The 20,379-nt window shown below is 44.7% G+C and overlaps 1 protein-coding gene across 3 annotated transcripts in view; it reads left to right on the forward strand.

Moving 5' to 3' along the window:
- Nucleotides 1-20,379, forward strand: part of LOC106560226 (disabled homolog 1) — a 108,857-nt gene that overhangs the window by 22,056 nt on the left and 66,422 nt on the right. For all 3 annotated transcript variants that reach the window (XM_014122857.3, XM_014122862.3, XM_014122864.3), the window contains exon 2: nt 14,021-14,287. In XM_014122857.3, coding sequence (XP_013978332.1) covers nt 14,218-14,287 — 70 coding nt within the window. In that variant the 5' untranslated portion in view covers nt 14,021-14,217. The remainder of the gene's footprint in view (nt 1-14,020; nt 14,288-20,379) is intronic.

Genomic DNA, 20,379 nt, shown 5'->3' on the forward strand with positions numbered 1-20,379 from the left:
TCCCCAGCTATACAGACAACCCACCGACACACCATATCTCCTGAAACATCTCCACACTTTCTATCATTTTATAGAACTCAAATTCCACCCTAAGGCGCGCAGAGACCATCCCATTAAATAAAGTAAAGGGTTTGACCCTGTACCTCCTTGTTAGCCAAATGGCCAACTTTGCCTGAGCAAACAGAAAATTCAACAAAACGCATTTGGCCTTCTCCTTATTTGAATACCTGTACCCCATTATAAACATCCCAACAGTAAAAACCACCACCAACCTCTCACACAGACATTCTAACAGAGACAATAATGGCATTAACCTGTTATGGCTAGGGGGCAGTATTTTCACGGCCGGATAAAAAACGTACCCAATTTAATCTGATTATTACTCCTGCCCAGAAACTAAAATATGCATATAATTATTAGCTTTGGATAGAAAACACTCCAAAGTTTCTAAAACTGTTTGAATGGTGTCTATGAGTATAACAGAACTCATTTGGCAGGCCAAAACCTGAGAAGATTCCATGCAGGAAGTGCCCTGTCTGACAATTTCTTGCCCTTCTTGATTATCTCTATCCAATACAGGGGATCTCTGCTGTTACGTGACACTTCCTACGGCTCCCATGGGCTCTCAGAAGGCGGCAAAAAGCTGAATCGGGGCTTTGCAGGCTCTGGCTGAAAAAAAGTAGCGCGTTTGGATAGTGGCTGGTCACAGTACTGTGAGACTCAGGCTCGTGCACGAGGGGATCCCATGCTTTTATTTTCTCTCTCTTTGTATGTATACACACAGATTCCCGGTCGGAATATTATCGCTTTTTTACGAGAAAAATGGCATAAAAATTGATTTTAAACAGCGGTTGACATGCTTCGAAGTACGGTAATGGAATATTTAGAAATCTTTTGTCACGAAATGCGCCATGCTCGTGACCCTTATTTACACTTCGGATAGTGTCTTGAACGCACGAACAAAACGCCGCTATTTGGATATAACAATGGATTATTTTGAACCAAACCAACATTTGTTATTGAAGTAGCAGTCCTGGGAGTGCATTCTGATGAAGAACACCAAAGGTAATCAAACTTTTCTAATAGTAAATCGGAGTTTGGTCAGGGCTAAACTTGGTGGGTGTCTAAATAGCTAGCCGTGATGGCTGGGCTATCTACTCAGAATATTGCAAAATGTGCTTTCACCGAAAAGCTATTTTAAAATCGGACACCTTGATTGCACAAAGGAGTTCTGTATCTATAATTCTTAAAATAATTGTTATGTTTTTTGTGAACGTTTATCGTGAGTAATTTAGTAAATTCACCGGAGGTTTGCGGGGGGGTATGCTAGTTCTGAACGTCACATGCTAATGTAAAAAGCTGGTTTTTGATATAAATATGAACTTGATTGAACAAAACATGCATGTATTGTATAACATAATGTCCTAGGTGTGTCATCTGATGAAGATCATCAAAGGTTAGTGCTGCATTTAGCTGTGGTTTTGTTTTTTGTGACATTATATGCTAGCTTGAAAAATGGGTGTCTGATTATTTCTGGCTGGGTACTCTGCTGACATAATCTAATGTTTTGCTTTCGCTGTAAAGCCTTTTTGAAATCGGACAGTGTGGTTAGATAAAGGAGAGTCTTGTCTTTAAAATGATGTGAAATAGTCATATGTTTGAAAAATTGAAGTTTTTGTATTTTTGAGGAATTTGTCATTTGCGCCACGCCTATCATTGGATATTGGAGCAGGTGTTCCGCTAGCGGAACGTCTAGATGTAAGAGGTTAAAGTTCCAGTTGCAGCGTGTTCAGATGAATCCGTTAAGGTGGGTTTTGGAGCTCTGCAAGATTTCTGTGATTTTCTGTGATTTTTTTTAAATAACACACACCCATTCAACCCTCTGTAAATAAGTCAGTTCTTAACGTAAAGACTTAAAACTCAATATTCTATAAGAGCCTAACCCAAGGAGGATATGTGTTCACTTTCAGCTTCCTGTGTCAACCAGAAGTGCCTTAAAATTGTGTCATAGGGGCTGTTTCGAAGGGTTAAAAAGGTCAGATCTTTTCAAAACTTCATATGTGTGATAAGGCAACCCTCATGAACTGTAAATCAGTCATTTATCCCATCAGATTTCCAAGAAAAACTCACACACAAACACAGCTAGGACAGAGTGACACAGTGCGGCTTAGAGACACAATAGCCCGCAATAGTTACCTTTGTTCAAACTATCAAAGAACTGTCAGACCTAGAGCTCTGAAACGTTAGAAACCTGCTCTAGAGCTCAAGTCAATAGTGCACGGTGAGTTATGTGGCTCTAGAATGTTCTCAGACCGAGAAACAGCAAGACTAGGTGCATTGAAACGGCCTCGGCCCATAGAGATGGACCCCAACGTTTCTGTCTGATAGCTCATTCAAGGACCCTGTAGCAACGCCCGGAAAAAGTGGATTTTCAGTACCAATTAAGGTCGTTGCTCGGGCACCGAATGACCTATCGAGCCAAAACTCTGGATTCGGGGTCGCCTCACATAGGCCTACACATAAAGTCAGAGCTGGACCCGCAGCTAGAACGTAACTACGTGTTTTGTTTTTATTATGCTTTTAACAGAAGGCGCTGTGAATTATGGGCCTGCTCAGAAATATGTGATAGTTGGCTTATAAACGAGTTGGAAAAAGTGGGTTTAGTGTCAGATGGTATCAGTTTGGTGTCAGAATGATATCTAATTGACTGGTGGACGCTGACTTGCTGGGTGGCTTTTGTACATTTGCAATATGTTTTAACAGTGATAGACCATCACCAAAATGACATTCTGAAATCAACACCAACAAGCGATGGAGAGGAACCAGAATCACTGCCCGGCCATCCCGAGTTCATCGGGCCAGTCAATTATGCATTTCTGCAGTATTTTTGAGCATGTTAAATTCGTGATGGTAAATGCCCATTGAAACATATTGCAAATGGACAGTACATTTGCAATATGATTCAACAGTGAAAAAACATCACCAAATGGACATGATGAAATCAACACGAGCGATGGAGAGGAACCACTATCACTGCCCGGCCATCCCGAGTTCGTCGGGCCAGTCAATTTTGCATTTCTGCATTATTTTTGAGCATGTCAAATTCGTGATGGAAAATGACCATTTAAATATATTGCAAAGGGACAGCCGTGCACCTGGTGATTGGAATGGGTTATCAGAAGCACATTTTTTAACCTGTTAGGGCTAGGGGGCAGCATTGACACGGCTGGATAAAAAACATACCCGATTTAATCTGGTTACCACTCCTACTCAGTAACTAGAATATGCATATACTTATTACATATGGATAGAAAACACCCTAAATTTTCTAAAACTGTTTGAATGGTGTCTGTGAGTATAACAGAACTCAAATGGCAGTTCAAAACCTGAGAGATTCCTTTACAGGAAGTGGCCTGTCTGACCATTTGTTGAACTTCTTTTCCATCTCTATCATTTACTAAGGATCTCTGCTCTAACGTGACACTTCCCACGTCTTCCATAGGCTCTCAGAGCCCGGGAAAAAACAGAATGTCGTCATTCCAGCCCCAGGCTGAAACACATTATCGCCTTTCTCAAGTGGCCCATCAAGAGACACTAGCTTATGCGCGTGACCCCGACCGCCCCCGCCTTTGGGATTTTTTCCTCTGTTTGCCGAAAAGGAGATTCCCTGTCGGAATATTATCGCTTTTCTACGAGAAAAATGTCATAAAAATTGATTTTAAACAGCGGTTGACATGCTTCGACGTACGGTAATGGAATACTTAGAATTTTATTGTCACGAATTGCGCCAAGCGCGTGACACTTCTTTACTATTTCGGATAGTGTCTGGAACGCACGAACAAAACGCCGCTATTCGGATATAACGATGGATTATTTTGGACCAAACCAACATTTGTTATTGAAGTAGCTGTCCTGGGTGTGTATTCTGATGAAGACAACAAAAGGTAATGACATTTTTATAATAGTAAATATGATTATGGTGAGTGCTAAACTTGCCGGGTGTCTAAATAGCGAGCCCGTGATGCCTGGGCTATGTACTTAGAATATTGCAAAATGTGCTTTCACCAAAAAGCTATTTTAAAATCGGACATATCGAGTGCATAGAGGAGGTCTGTATCTATAATTCTTAAAATAATTGTTATGCTTTTTGTGAACGTTTATCGTGAGTAATTTAGTAAAATGTTAGCGAATTCCCGGGAAGTTTGCGGGGGGTATGCTAGTTCTGAACGTCACATGCTAATGTAAAAAGCTGGTTTTTGATATAAATATGAACTTGATTGAACAAAACATGCATGTATTGTATAACATAATGTCCTAGGGTTGTCATCTGATGAAGATCATCAAAGGTGAGTGCTGCATTTAGCTGTCTTCTGGGTTTTGGTGACATTATATGCTGGCTTGAAAAATGGGTGTCTGATTATTTCTGGCTTGGTACTCTGCTGACATAATCTAATGTTTTGCTTTCGTTGTAAAGCCTTTTTGAAATCGGACAGTGTGGTTAGATTAACGAGAGTCTTATCTTTAAATGGCTGTAAAATAGTCATATGTTTGAGAAATTGAAGTAATAGGATTTTTAAGGTTTTGAAAATCGCGCCACAGGATAGCCGTGGCTGTTACGTAGGTGGGACGAATTCGTCCCGCCTAGCCTAGAGAGGTTAAATGGTTTTTAATGCCTTTAGGGGGGAGCAAGGGGTCTATGGTTGGGTAGGGAGCACCCCCCACCCGTGCCCATCCAATAGGTCATTTTGGATGTTTTTCAAAAAATCATTAAAAAACAACAGAGTCCCACTTTTCCCTCATCATACATGACAAATAGACCATCTAGATTGATTCATGGCTTAACATAGGGCTATATATCATTTGGGCAGTATAAATGCCATTTGGACATGGTTTACTGACTTTTGGGTTTGGAAACCAACTTCCTATGATTGTACATGGCAAATGGACAAAACATCCTGATTTGGCACATTCAATACTTTCATATTGCATTTGGACATTTCTTATGGCATTTGGCAAAAAAAAAAGAATAAAAAGTGACTTTTGAGTTGGACGTTTGACTTCCTATGAAATCATATTGCAAATGGACAAAACATATGCCTTATGGACAAGTAAAAAAACCAAAACAAATGATGTCAATAAAATATGCCAAAAGTATGTTCATACAGTTCTTATACATGTATAATTGACCAAAAAATCTAAAGAATTTCGAAAAACAGCTCAGAAAGCACTTTTTTAACCTCCCTGGGCAAGGTGGGATGTTTGCGTACCACCTAGTCAACAGCCAGTGGAATCGTGTGGCGCGAAATACAAATACCTCATAAATGCTATAACTTCAATTTCTCAAACATATGACTATTTTACACCATTTTAAAGACAAGACTCTCGTTAATCTAACCACACTGTCTGATTTCAAAAAGGCTTTACAGCGAAAGCAAAACATTACATTATGTCAGGAGAGTACCCAGCCAAAAATAATCACACAGCCATTTTCAAAGCAAGCATATATGTCACAAAAACCCAAACCACAGCTAAATGCAGCACTAACCTTTGATGATCTTCATCAGATGACAATCCTAGGACATTATGTTATACAATACATGCATGTTTTGTTCAATCAAGTTATATTTATATCAAAAACCAGCTTTTTACATTAGCATGTGATGTTCAGAACTAGCATTCCCACCCAAAACTTCCGGTGAATTTACTAAATTACTCATGATAAACGTTGACAAAATACATAACACTTATTTTAACCTCTATGGGCTAGGTGGGACGCTTGCGTGACAATTCGTGAGAAAAAATATCTAAATATTCCATTACCGTACTTCGAAGCATGTCAACCGCTGTTTAAAATAAATTTTTATGCCATTTTTCTCATAAAAAAGCGATAATATTCCGACCGGGAATCTGCGTGTAGGTAAACAGACGAAAGAAAATAAAGCATGGGGTCGACTCGGGCACGCGCCTAAGCCCATAGTACTCTGATCGGCCACTTGCCAAAAGCGATAATGTGTTTCAGCCAGAGGCTGCCTCGATATCGTTCAGCTTTTTCCCGGGCTCTGAGAGCCTAGGGGAGCCGTAGGAAGTGTCACGTTATAGCAAAGATCCTCAGTCTTCAATAAAAAGAGCCAAGATGAAACACAACTTGTCAGACAGGCCACTTCCTGCATGGAATCTTCTCAGGTTTTGGCCTGCCATATGAGTTCTGTTATACTCACAGACACCATTCAAACAGTTTTAGAAACTTTAGGGTGTTTTCTAACCAAAGCCAATAATTATATGCATATTCTAGTTACTGGGCAGGAGTAGTAACAAGATTAAATCGGGTACGTTTTTTATCCGGCCGTGTCAATACTGCCCCCTACCCCTAACAGGTTATGAATTATAGATACAGAACTCATTTATGCAATTGCTATGTCAAATTTTAAAATAGCTTTTCGGCGAAAGCACATTTTGCAATATTCTGACTACATAGCTCAGCCATCACGGCTAGCTAATTTGACACCCGCCAACGTCGGGGCAACCTAAACTCAGAATTACTATTAGAAAAATTGGATTACCTTTGCTGTTCTTCGTCAGAATGCACTCCCAGGACTGCTACTTCCACAACAAATGTTGTTTTTGTTCCAAATAATCCATAGTTATGTGCAAATATCCCCGTTTTGTTCGTGTGTTCAGGTCACTATCCAAAGGGTAACGTGCGAGCGCATTTCGAGACAAAAAACTTCAAAATGTTCCATTACTGTACTTAGAAGCATGTCAAACGCTGTTGAAAATCAATTTTTATGGTATTTTTCTCATAAAATAGCGATAATATTCCAACCGGACAATGCTGTATTCATTCAAAAAGTAAGAGAAAAAATGGCGAGGTCTCGTGAACGCGCATTTCCGTTCCCTTTGTCCTCAGGCAGACCACTGACAAACTGAGTTACTATACTTTGCCAAGAGACAGGAGACGCCCCAATCCGCTTTTTGGCGGCTTTAGAGAGCCAATGGAAGCCTTAGAAAGTGCAACATAACCCCACGGATAGTGGGGTTATTGATAGACAAGTTTTGATAGACAAGCAAAAGGAGAACTACAAAATCGCAGACAGGCCACTTCCTACTTGGAATCTTCTCAGGTTTTTGCCTGCCATATGAGTTCTGTTATACTCACAGACACCATTCAAACAGTTTTAGAAACTTCAGACTGTTTTCTAATAATATGCATATTCTCGTTTCTGGACAAGAGTAGTAACCAGTTTATATCGGGTACGTTTTTTTATCCGGCCGTGAAAATATTGCCCCCTAGCCCAGACAGGTTAATGAGGGAAATAAGTATTTGACCCCCTTTTAACCAGAAAGATTTCTGGCTCCCAGGTGTCTTTTATACAGTTAACGAGCTGAGATTAGGAGCACATTCTTAAAGGGAGTGCTCCTAATCTCAGTTTATTACCTGTATAAAAGACACCTGTCCACAGAAGCAATCAATCAATCAGATTCCAATCTCTCCACAATGGCCAAGACCAAAGAGCTCTCCAAGGATGTCAGGGACAAGATTGTAGACCTACACAAGGCTGGAATGGGCTACAAGACCATCGCCAAGCAGCTTGGTGAGAAGGTGACAACAGTTGGTGCGATTATTCGATAATGGAAGAAACGCAAAATAATTGTTAATCTCCCTCGGCCTGGGGCTCCATGCAAGATCTCACCTCGTGGAGTTGCAATTATCATGAGAACGGTGAGGAATCAGCCCAGAACTACACGGGAGGATCTTGTCAATGATCTCAAGGCAGCTAGGACCATAGTCACCCAGAAAACAATTGGTAACACACTACGCCGTGAAGGACTGAAATCCTGCAGCGCTCACAAGGTCCTCCTGCTCAAGAAAGCACATATACATGCCCATCTGAAGTTTGCCAATGAACATCTGAATGATTCAGAGGACAACTGGGTGAAAGTGTTGTGGTCAGATGAGACCAAAATGGAGCTCTTTGGCATCAACTCAATTCGCCGTGTTTGGAGGAGGAAGAATGCTGCCTATGACCCCAAGAACACCATCCCCACCGTCAAACATGGAGGTGGAAACATTATGCTTTGGGGGTGTTTTTCTGCTAAGGGGACAGGACAACTTCAACGCATCAAAGGGACGATGGACGGGGCCATGTACCGTCAAATCTTGGGTGAGAACCTCCTTCCCTCAGCCATGGCATTGAAAATGGGTCGTGGATAGGTATTCCAGCATGACAATGACCCAAAACACACGGCCAAGGCAACAAAGGAGTGGCTCAAGAAGAAGCACATTAAGGTCCTGGAGTGGCCTAGCCAGTCTCCAGACCTTAATCTCATAGAACATCTGTGGAGGGAGCTGAAGGTTCGAGTTGCCAAACGTCAGCCTCGAAACCTTAATGACTTGGAGAAGATCTGCAAAGAGGAGTGGGACAAAATCCCTCCGGAGATGTGCGCAAACCTGGTGGCCAACTACAAGAAACGTCTGACCTCTGTGATTGCCAACAAGGGTTTTGCCACCAAGTACTAAGTCATGTTTTGGATAGGGGTCAAATACTTATTTCCCTCATTTAAAATGCAAATCAATTTATAACATTTTTGACATGCTGGACATCTGGATTTTTTTGTTGTTATTCTGTCTCTCACTGTTCAAATAAACCTACCATTAAAATGATAGACTGATAATTTCTTTGTCAATGGGCAAACGGACAAAATCAGCAGGGGATCAAATACTTTTTTCCCTCACTGTATATCCAAAAACCTCCGTTTTGTTCTCAAACAACATCCGGTGAAAGCGTGAAAGTCAACAAAACAGAAATTCTCATAATAAACATACATAAAAAATACAAGTGTTATACATCAGCTTACAGATAAACTTCTTGTTAATCCAACCACTGTGTCAGATTTCAAAAAGGCTTTACGGCGAAAGCAAACCATGTGATTATCTGAGAACTTTGCCCAGCAGACAAATCATTACAAACAGTAACCAGCCAAGTAGGGGAGTAACAATTTTCAGAAATAGCAATAAAATGTATCACTTACCTTTTGATCTTCATATGGTTGCACTCTCAAGACGCCATGTTACACAATAAATATTTGTTTTGTTTGATAAAGTCCCTCTTTATATTCAAAACCTCCGTTTTGTTCAGTAATCCATTGGAACAAAGCGCGGTCACAGCAGACAGACGAAAAATCGAAAAAGTACCATAAAAGTTCGTAGAAACATGTCAAACAATGTTTATAATCAATCCTCAGGTTGTTTTTGTCATAAATAATCGATCATATTTCAACCAGACAATAGCTTCGTCAATAGAAATGGAAAAACAAGATGGTGGTGCGCAGGACTCATGTCTGGAAATTTCCACTGTCCTCTCATTGAAAGTGGTGTTTCTCCCTCATTTTTCAGAGTAAAAGCCTGAAACAATGCCTAAAGACTGGCCACATGTAGTGGAAGCCGTAGGGATTGTGAACTGCGTCATAAGTCTATGTATGGTGGATAGGCTTTCAATGGAAAAACAGCCATTTCAAAATATTAGCACTTCCTGGATGGATTTTCCTCAGGTTTTCACCTACGATATGAGTTCTGTTATACTCACAGACAGTTTTGGAAACTATAGAGTGTTTTCTATCCAAATCTACCAATTATATGCATATCCTAGCTTCTGGGCCTGAGTAGCAGGCAGTTTACTTTGGGCACGCTTTTCATCCAAAATTCCGAATGCTGCCCCCTACCCTAGTGAGGTTAATGCCTTTGACCACACCAGCCTCTTCCCTCCTACCTCCTTTCTTCTCCCCCTATTTCGTCTTCCACATGACACCGTCCTCCACCCCCCAGTCGCTTATCCTTCCCCACTATACACTCCTCATCCACTAGCATAACCTGACTAGGCCCAGCCTCATCTACACCACCATCCATCGCAAGACTAGACCCAGCCGCATCTACCCCACCATCTGTAGCATGACTAGACCCAGCCTCAGCTCCACCACCATCTGTAGCATGACTAGACCCAGCCTCATCTACTCCACCATCTGTAGCACGACTAGACCCTGCCTCATCTACACCACCATCTGTAGCATGACTAGGCCCAGCCTCATCTACCCCACCATCTGTAGCATGACTAGGCCCAGCCTCATCTACCCCACCATCTGTAGCATGACTAGACCCAGCCTCATCTACAACACCATCTATAACATGACTAGGCCCAGCCTCTGCTGCCTGCGTCTTATGGCCCACTGCACGTTGACCTCGATTTCCCCCACTGGCGCTTGTACCCTCACCTTGTCTATGGCCTTTATGTGGGCACGCAAAGCTCTTATGCCCCAAATCCCCACACTCAAAGCACCGTAGTGTGACGACCCTCCCACTCTGTCTGCCGTATTTTCTCTCTTTGCTCTTGTTCCTTATTAGGATGCCGGTGGGCGGAGTTGGAAGGGTCGTCAGCTAAATGGGAAACACCTGGGCTTGGGTGTGTCCCAGGATAAAGGCACCTCTTCCACATTCATTGGGGAGACTCTCTCCATACAGACACTTTGTTGATTTATGTTGTGGTAGTTTTGTGGCTTTTTGGTTATTTGCTTTGGCACCTTTCAACACCCTGCACTATTACATTCAGGCATGCAAAACACTCACTTACACTACTGATTAGACACATCATTGTTTTTAGTTACTTTATTTAATATATATTTTGATATTCCTTGTCTCCACATTGTCTCCCTTTTGTTGCGAACTCTGAGCCGGTTTGTAACAGTAGACTATCTGTGCTGGCAAACCCTGCTTAGAGCCCCTCCCCATGCCTCACTTTAAAATGCACATTTAGCTGTTGCTCATTGTTATTCAGAAACATGAACACTTTCCTCCGGAACGAAACAACATGCTTGACGGCATCTGCCTGAAAACCTGCAGACTGTACACAAAACCCACTAGCAAACTTACCAAAACAACTCAGCTCTTTCCTGATTTGATCATCCATAGTAAACGGAGGCACATTTGCAACTACCACCCTGGTCAAGGGGGTAGAAAGAGGATAAATTGGCACCAACACACCCCTTACAACTATTCCACTAGCAATGAGCCTACCCACCAAATTGACTAGTTTCATGAACACAACCACAGCTTTGTTCATTCTGGAAGCAGAATGTATAAATTCAGCGTCTACCTGTTCGCCGACAGCAGGCAGAAACTCCTCCATCTTAACTCCATTCTCAGGAACACACCTGAATCCATGCCGTAACGACAGCGTCTCCTCCGCGCTAGGCTGCGAAGCCATCGCGCACACCACACCTTCCAAACCCCAGGAAACTAAAACTCTGTCCTCTTCCTCCCTAACTTTGAAAAAAAAACAGTGGGTAACGCTAAAACAAACATGCATTAACCCTACACCATAGAAAAATGTAAATTGACAGAAAATAAGTTAGGACAGAGCTCTCCACACCAAACACTCAAACTCCAAAAAACTCCCAGCATGGGGGGGAGAGAGGAAGAGGGGGGAGAGAGGAAGAGGGCGAGATTATGAACACACACAGAGAGAGAGAGAGAGGAATTATGAACACACACAGAGAGAGAAAAATTATGAACACACAGAGAGAGGGGGAGAAAGAATTATGAACACAGGGAAGGGTGGAGGAAAGGTGGGAGAATTATGAACACAGAGAGAGGGGGAGAGAGAGAATTATGAACACAGAGAAAGGCAGAGGAAAGGTGGGAGAATTATGAACACAGAGAGAGGGGGAGAGAGAATGATGAACACAGAGGGGGAGGAAAGGGGGGAGAGAGAGAATTATGAACACAGAGAGAGGGGGAGGAAAGGGGGAGAGAGGAGAATAATGCGAGAAAGGTAGTTTATTATTCAGAGAGAGCTGAGTGGCTGAATGTGTAGCTACTAAAGATAGAGAGAGAGAAAGATAGAAAGAGGGAGAATAATGAGAGAAAGGTAGTTTATTATTCAGACAGTGCTGAGTGGCTGATTGAGTGTAGATGCTAATTTCACCCTGAGCCTGATGGACAGAACACAATTAACCTGAGAGAGAGTGAAAGAGGGGACATTTACATTGACCAGGAACAGAAAGAGAATAGACTGCATGGTTTGCCCCTGCTATCTTCCCTCCTCCATCTCTCTGTGTGCCTGTAGAAACAGATGATTTTGGGGCATTAAGCTCCTCTTGACAGGCCCCGGTTTATACACACACACACACACACACACACACACACACACACACACACACACACACACACACACACACACAACTGTTGGCTGCGCCCCACTTACTGGCATCCAATTTACTTCTCGTTTCCTCCTCCTGTCCTTCTCTCCCCATCCTGCTCTCCTCTCGTTCTGCAGACACACTAAGCCGTGTTCATGTCTCCCTTTCTCAGCTCAAACCAGGACAACAAGGACAGCTGATTCATACAGTAGAACAGAGTTCTCAACCTTTTTATACCAGGGACCAACTTGTAGTCCTTTCTCCTTCATGGTTTACATTCAAACTAAAACAGAACGGTCCAAATCAGCGAACATTGCAGTATTCAGGATTGTTGTTAATGGTGGTTGTTTTGTTGTAAGTGTTGTTGTTGTTCTGCTTCTTAATTGTGTGATATGTTAATGCTGAGCCAACGTTATAGGACAACATGCTGAACATCTTCCTCCTCTCTCTGAAATCTGTGGTTTCTCCCTCAGGGTATCTTAGCCTAGATTAGAAATATCTGTCTTTCCCCAGAGAAATCCACCAGATGCCACACACACACACACACACACACACACACACACACACACACACACGCACCCCCACACAAGCACCGCAGGCGCACACACACCACAGGCTTGCGCACACTCATAAACACACTGCCTTTCGCCCAAGGAGAAGGGTGGTTTCAACACTTACAAACATATGATAATATTACCAGACAGATCAACAGCTAAACAGTCTGCTAGAAATAAGAACAGTCTGCTAGAAATAAGAACAGTCTGCTAGAAATAAGAACAGTCTGCTAGAAATGAAGGACAGTCTGCTAGAAATGAAGGACAGTCTGCTAGAAATGAAGGACAGTCTGCTAGAAATGAAGGACAGTCTGCTAGAAATAAGAACAGTCTGCTAGAAATAAGAACAGTCTGCTAGAAATAAGAACAGTCTGCTAGAAATAAGAACAGTCTGCTAGAAATGAAGGACAGTCTGCTAGAAATGAAGAACAGTCTGCTAGAAATGAAGGACAGTCTGCTAGAAATGAAGGACAGTCTGCTAGAAATGAAGGACAGTCTGTTAGAAATGAAGGACAGTCTGCTAGAAATGAAGGACAGTCTGCTAGAAATGAAGGACAGTCTGCTAGAAATGAAGGACAGTCTGCTAGAAATGAAGGACAGTCTGCTAGAAATGAAGGACAGTCTGCTAGAAATGAAGGACAGTCTGTTAGAAATGAAGGACAGTCTGTTAGAAATAAAGGATGGCTAGCTGAAGCTATTTTCAGTTAGTTGAGAGAAAAGGGAGAATAAGAAAGATGAGAGAAGAGGGAATATGCTGGAGGTTGCATTAGTGTCCTTTCTCCTCCCTCTTTATCGCTCTCGTCTCTCTCCCTTCATTCTGCAGAGGCAGAGTGATCATAATAGCAGTAATTGGAATGACTCATACAGTACAGTACATCTCCAGCATGTTTCACTCAGATAAAGAATATTGTCAGCGGTTTCTGGCTTGCGTTTGTGCATGCGAGTGTTTCTGGCTGTAGGAATGGTCTGTCTGTAGGAATACTGTGGGTTTCCTGTGTTCCCCATTATGGACAATTATCAACTCACAGGAGACAAATAGACAAAGAGTACATGGGGGCATTAGGGCATGAGGGTTGAGGACAGACTGTTAAGAAGGAGGGGGCAGGGAGGAGGGAAGGATGTCTAATATCGCCCGTCTCCTCCATAGTGTTCCTGGGAGAGCTTCTGTATTGATGTGCTGCTGCAAAATAATGCATACTCTAACTATCTCTCTCTCTCTCCCTTTCTCTCCCTCTCTCCTTGCTTATCTCTCTCTTATCTCTCTCTTTTTTCCCCAGCTCTCTGTAAGTGTGTGTGGGATGTTGTGTCAGGGCTAGAGCCCCTTCTTCTCCCATGAGCCTGTGGGCCCACACACACACACGGCGCCCTCACAAACACGCACGCAATCGACACTGACGTTGTGAAGTGGACCCTCGTAGCCAGACCGGAGCAGAACCGGATCGAACCGGCCGTTGGGCCGGCGGGGCGGAGCCTGATGATGTCAACAGAGGCGGAGCTACAGCCAGCTGTCAGGCCCAGCGTCAGGAGAGACTCCAGGAGGAAAGGTAATAATGCTTCATAATGGCTTCATAATGCTTCATAAGGCCTTCATGATGCCTTCATGCTTACCTGTGTTAAGAGTTACGGTGCTGTCATTTGATCATTCATCGTAGGTAACAGGTGTATGGGTACATGTCGGGGAAGAGGTGATGCCAGTGTGTGTGTGCCCATCTCTCTCAGTGCCAGACAGATGGCTCTGAAATGATCCATACCCATGTGTCCTCACCCCCAGACCCAGCCCATCAGTCACACAGTGATTCACTAAACAGTAAGTGTGAGTCCCAAAGCGGGCACTCTGTCACTGACACTGGCACAACACTTTATGGAGGTAAACACACATTGTTGTGTTCCCACTTACACATCCCCCCACACACAACACACACATGAGTTTGATGAAAGACAAATGCAATTGTATTTGTTCCAACTGTCTTCCGCCCAGAGCCAGTCTGTCTGCTGTGAACCCTGTAGAAACAGTGTTAGGGGTTCAGGGGTAGGCAACCATGTTCCTAGAGAGTTGCAGGGTATGCAGGATGGTTAAAGCAACATCCTTTATACACTGTGACTCTCCAGGAACATGGTAGCTTACCCCTGCTCTAGGGGGATGTGGAAATCTGTTGTGTTTTCATATTTTCCTCCTGTGTGTGTGTGTCATAGACCTTCACTGCTCTATGATCTTCATGTATTTTTAGGTTTCAGATCCGGTCTGCTACTCCATATAGAGGACTGACCCAGAAACCTATTATACACTTAACCTCTCCACCTCTCCTTCTTTATCCTCCATCTCTATCTTCACCTCTCTGTCCCCATCCCCCTCTCTCTCTCGCTTTCTCCCCCTCTCCCTATCTTTGTTTCAGTAGTGTTTTCAGGCCTAATAAATGAGAGCTGTCTACCCCCTCCGTTCCCCTCTTCCCCCGCTGGGCTGGTAGTTAGTATGCTGTTACAATCGCAGGCTGTCTCTGCCAGAGAGGGTGATAAAGTTGTTACAGTGGACACACACACTTACATAGACACACACTTCGGGTGATAATAAAACAGTGACAGTGGGACAGCTGAGGACCATTAAGCCTAAATGAAGGATCCCATGGCTGCCAACATCACTATGACTGCAGGCTGCTGCCTCATATCTGCTGCCTCTCTCGTTCTGTTCCTAGCTCTCTACTGAGGAAACAGTTACTGTATCTCTAATGTTCAGACCTCTCAGAGAGAGAGAGAGAGAGAGAGAGAGAGAGAGAGACCCATGACAATTATTTTGTGATGTATTTGTGTATACCTGTGTGCCTATGTAATCAACTGGACCTCAAACCCAGGTCTCCTGCACACCATAAGACGAGGTTAGACTGATGAACTAAAGTTTGTGTGTGTGTAGTGGTCTCCCCCAGACTGTTCATGTGGTTGTTTGACTGCACCAGTAACTCGTCTCCATAGCAACAGTTGCTCTCCGCACAGAAATTGCACATATCAAAACGTCCCATATGTCACGCACATACTCTCACCCACACACACCAACGATGCCCCTCTACCACGATACCTCTCTACCAGACAAACTCAACACATTTTATGCACACTTCGACAATAACCATACCGTGCATGAGGGCCCCCATCAAACCAGAGGACTAGGGGATCTCACTGTCCGAGGCCGACGTGAGTAAGGTCTTTAATCAGGTCAACACTCACAAGGCCGCGTTCCAGAACATGCGCAGATCAGCTGGCCCAGTCTGGAATCCCCACATGTCTTCAAGAGATACTTTGGTATTTTGGGATACTTACCCAGAGTTAGACAAACTCATGGATACCATTTGTATGTATCTGCGTGCAGTTTGAAGGAAGTCAATTCCATCCATCCTAACAGAATGGCTACATGTCTACACAACTATCTGAGCTGACACTTGTATTTATTTGTATTTTTGCACCGTCTCTATGCACACTCACAGGACTCTCTACACTCATAGGACTCTATACACTCATAGGACTCTACACACTCATAGGACTCTATACACTCACAGGACTCTACACACTCACAGGACTCTACACACTCACAGGACTCTACACACTCACAGGACTCTACACACTCACAGGACTCTACACACCCACAGGACTCTACACACCCACAGGACTCTACACACCCACAGGACTCTACACACTCACAGGACTCTACACACTCAAGCACACTGACACTCCAACACACACATAACATGGACACACATTTATACTGACTCTACACATACACACTCACATACAATCTTCATTTACGCTGCTGCTACTCTGTTTATCATACACCCACACACAGACTGCAGACGATATCACCCCCACTCCATTTCTCTTTCATATGTCCTTCTCTCCATCCATCCCTCCATCCCAGGACCCTCCAGAGAGAATGGAGTCGGTTCATAATGACAGACAAGAAAGAGAGGGATGACAAACTTTAATTGTTTCCATATTGTGGGAAAAATGGGAGGATGAAACAGTATTTTGTTGTAACAGATGTCCAGTCTTCATAAAGACAATGTTTTTCTTTGTTTTAGTTTTTGTTTAGAACAATATAAAAGTTTGTTTGGTAACTGTGTAGATGAATAGTTTGAGAACAAGGTAGCTACTGAGGGAAGGGAGAGAAAGAGAGATAAGTGAAAGAGACAAAATATTGACAGGAACAGTCAGACAATTAAACAGAAGGTTCGGTGTCTCTCTCTATTCTGAGCTCAGACTGAACTCCCCTTCTGGCCTGCGAAAGTTTTGGCTTTACAAAGTGACCTTGTCATAGTGGTGGTATTGGTTGGACAGTTCTGTCTCTGAAGTGTCTCCACTCTAATTTGTTCTTTGTTTTCTATCAGAGGGGATGGCCGTGGCCTCAGGACACACACACACACACGGCAGGTAGCCTAGCAGCGTTGGGCCAGGAACTGAAAAGTTCATATCCCTGAACCAACTAGGTGAAAAATCTATCAATGTGCCCTTGAGCAAGGCACTTAACCCTAATTGCTCCTGTAAATGGATCTGGATAAGAGCGTCTGCCAAATGACGTAAATGTAAATGACATTGTGACCTCCCCTCCTCTCTCCTTCACAGCTCTTTATCACCCTTTGGCCTGGCTGACAGGGGCAAGCGCTTGAGACCTGAGGGGGGTGTATGTGTATGTGTGTGTGTGTGTGTGTGTGTGTGTGTGTGTGTGTGTGTGTGTGTGTGTGTGTGTGTGTGTGTGTGTGTGTGTGTGTGTGTGTGTGTGTGTGTGTGTGTGTGTGTGTGTGTGTGTGTGTGTGTGTGAGTGTGTGTGTGAGTGGGTAGAGTCCAGTGTGTGTGTGTATGGGTAAAATCCAGTGTGTGTGTGTGGGTAGAGTCGTGTGTGTGTGGGTAGAGTCCTGTGTGTTTGTGTGTGGGGTAGAGTCCAGTGCGTTTAGGTAGAGTCCAGTGTGCGTGTGTGGATACGTAGGGTCCAGTGTGTGTGTGTGTGTGTGTGTGGGTAGTGTCCAGTGTTAGTGTGGGTAGAGTCCAGTGTGTATGTATGTGGGTAGAGTCCAGTGTGAGTGTGTGTGTGTGGGTAGAGTCCAGTGTGTGTGTGTGTGTGGGTAGAGTCCAGTGTGTGTGTGTGTGTGTGTGTGTGTGTGTGTGTGTGTGGGTAGAGTCCAGTGTGTGTGGGGGAATGGTAGAGTCCAGTGTGTGTAGGTAGAGTCCAGTGTGCATGTGTGGGGGGGTAGAGTCCAGTGTGTGGGTAGAGTCCAGTGTGTGTGTGTGTGTGTGTATGTGTGTGTGTGGGTAGAGTCCTGTGTGTGAGAGTGTGTGTGTGTAGGTAAAGTCCAGTGTGAGTGTGTGGGGGTGTGTGTTTGTGTGTGGGTAGAGTCCAGTGCGTGTGTGGGTAGAGTCGTGTGTGTGTGTGTGGGTAGAGTCCAGTATGTAGGTAGAGTCCAGTGTGTGTGTAGGTAAAGTCCAGTGTTTGTGTGTGTGGGTAGTGTCCAGTGTTTGTGTGGGGGTGTGTGTGTGTGTGTGTGTGTTGAGTCCAGTGTGTGTGTGTGGGGGGTGTGTGTACAGTCCAGTGTGTGTGTGTGTGGGGGGTGTGTGTACAGTCCAGTGTGTGTGTGTGTTTTGGTAGAGTCCAGTGTGTGTGTGTGTGGGTAGAGTCCAGTGCATGTATGTGTGTGGGTAGACTCCAGTGTGTGTGTGTATGTGTATGTGTGTGTGTGTGTGTGTGTGTGTGTGTGTGTGGGTAGAGTCCAGTGTGAGTGTGTGGGGGGGTAGAATCCAGTGCGTTGTGTGTGTGTGTGTGTGTGTGGGTAGAGTCCAGTGTGTGTGGGTAGAGTCCAGTGTGTGTGTGTGTGGGTAGATTTCAGTGTGTGGGTGGGTAGAGTCCAGTGTGTGTGTGTGGGTGGGTGGGTAGAGTCCAGTGAGTGTGTGGGTAGAGTCCAGTGAGTGTGTGGGTAGAGTCCAGTGTGTGTGTGGGTGGGTAGAGTCCAGTGAGTGTGTGGGTAGTGTCCAGTGTGTGTGTGGGTGGGTAGAGTCCAGTGTGTGTGTGGGTAGTGTCCAGTGTGTGTGTGGGTGGGTAGAGTCCAGTGTGTGTGTGTGGGTAGATTTCAGTGTGTGTGTGGGTAGAGTCTAGTGTGTGTGTGTGTGTGTGTGTGTGTGTGTGTGGGTGGGTGGGTAGAGTCCAGTGAGTGTGGGTGGGTAGAGTACAGTGTGTATGTGTAGCGTCCTGTGTGTGTGTGTGTGTGTGTGTGTGTAGAGGCCAGTTTGTGTGTGTGTGTGTGGGTTGGTAGAGTCCAGTGTGTGCGTGTGGGTAGAGTACAGTGTGTGTGTGGCTGGGTAAAGTCCAGTGTGTATGGGTAGCGTCCAATGTGTGTGTGTTTGTGTGTGTGTGCGGGGGGGGGGGGGGGGGGGTTGTTGAGTCCTCTGTGTGTGTGTGTGTGTGTGTGTGTGTGGGTAGAGGCCAGTTTGTGTGTGGGTAGAGTCGTGTGTGTGTGTGTGTGAGTAGAGTCCAGTGTGTGTGTGTGTGTGTGTAGGTAGAGTCCAGTTTGTGTGTGTGGGTAGAGTCGTGTGTGTGTGTGGGTAGAGTCCAGTATGTAGGTAGAGTCCAGTGTGTGTGTAGGTAAAGTCCAGTGTGCGTGTGTGTGGGTAGAGTCCAGTATGTAGGTAAAGTCCAGTGTGCGTGTTTGATTGTGTGGGTAGTGTCCAGTGTTTTTGTGGGTATAGTCCTGTGTGTGTGTGTGTGGGTGGACTCCAGTGTGTGTGTGTGTGTGTGTTGAGTCCAGTGTGTGTGTGGGGGGGGTGTGTGTACAGTCCAGTGTGTGTGGGGTGTGTGTGTACAGTCCAGTGTGTGTGTGTGTGTTTTGGTAGAGTCCAGTGTGTGTGTGTGTGTGTGTGTGTGTGTGTGTGGGTTGGTAGAGTCCAGTGTGTGTGTGGGTAGTGTCCAGTGTGTGTGTGGGTGGGTGGGTGGGTAGAGTCCAGTGTGTGTGTGTGTGTGGGTAGATTTCAGTGTGTGTGTGGGTAGAGTCCAGTGTGTGTGTGTGTGTGTGTGGGTGGGTGGGTGGGTAGAGGCCAGTTTGTGTGTGTGTGTGTGTGTGTGTGTGTGTGTGTGTAGGTAGAGTCCACTGTGTGGGTAGAGTCCAGTGTGTGTGTGTGAGTGAGGGGGGGTAGAGTCCAGTGTGTGTGTGTGTGTGTGTGTGTGTGTGTGTGTGTAGGTAGAGTCCAGTGTGAGTGTGTGGGGGTGGGGGTTTGTGTGGGGGTAGAGTCCAGTGCGTGTGTGCATGTGTGGGGGGAGCGGTAGAGTCCTGTGTGTGTGTGTGTGGGGGTTGGTAGAGTCCAGTGTGTGGGTGGGTGGGTAGATTCCAGTGTGTGTGTGTGTTTTGGTAGAGTCCAGTGTGTGTGTGTGTGTGGGTGGGTGGGTAGATTCCATTGTGTGTGTGGGGGCGGAGGGGTAGAATCCAGTGTGTGTGTGTTTTGGTAGAGTCCAGTGTGTGGGTGGTGGGGTGGGTAGGTAGGTAGAGTCCAGTGTGTGTGTGTTGGTGGGTAGAGTCCAGTTTGTGTGTGTGTGTGTGTGGGTGGGTAGATTCCAGGGTGTGTGTGTGTTTGGTGGCGTTAGAGTCCAGTGTGTGTCTATGGGTAGAGTCCAGTG

This window comes from Salmo salar, chromosome 10 (genome assembly GCF_965601325.2).
Source record: "Salmo salar chromosome 10, fSalSal1, whole genome shotgun sequence".
Taxonomy (NCBI): domain Eukaryota; kingdom Metazoa; phylum Chordata; class Actinopteri; order Salmoniformes; family Salmonidae; genus Salmo; species Salmo salar.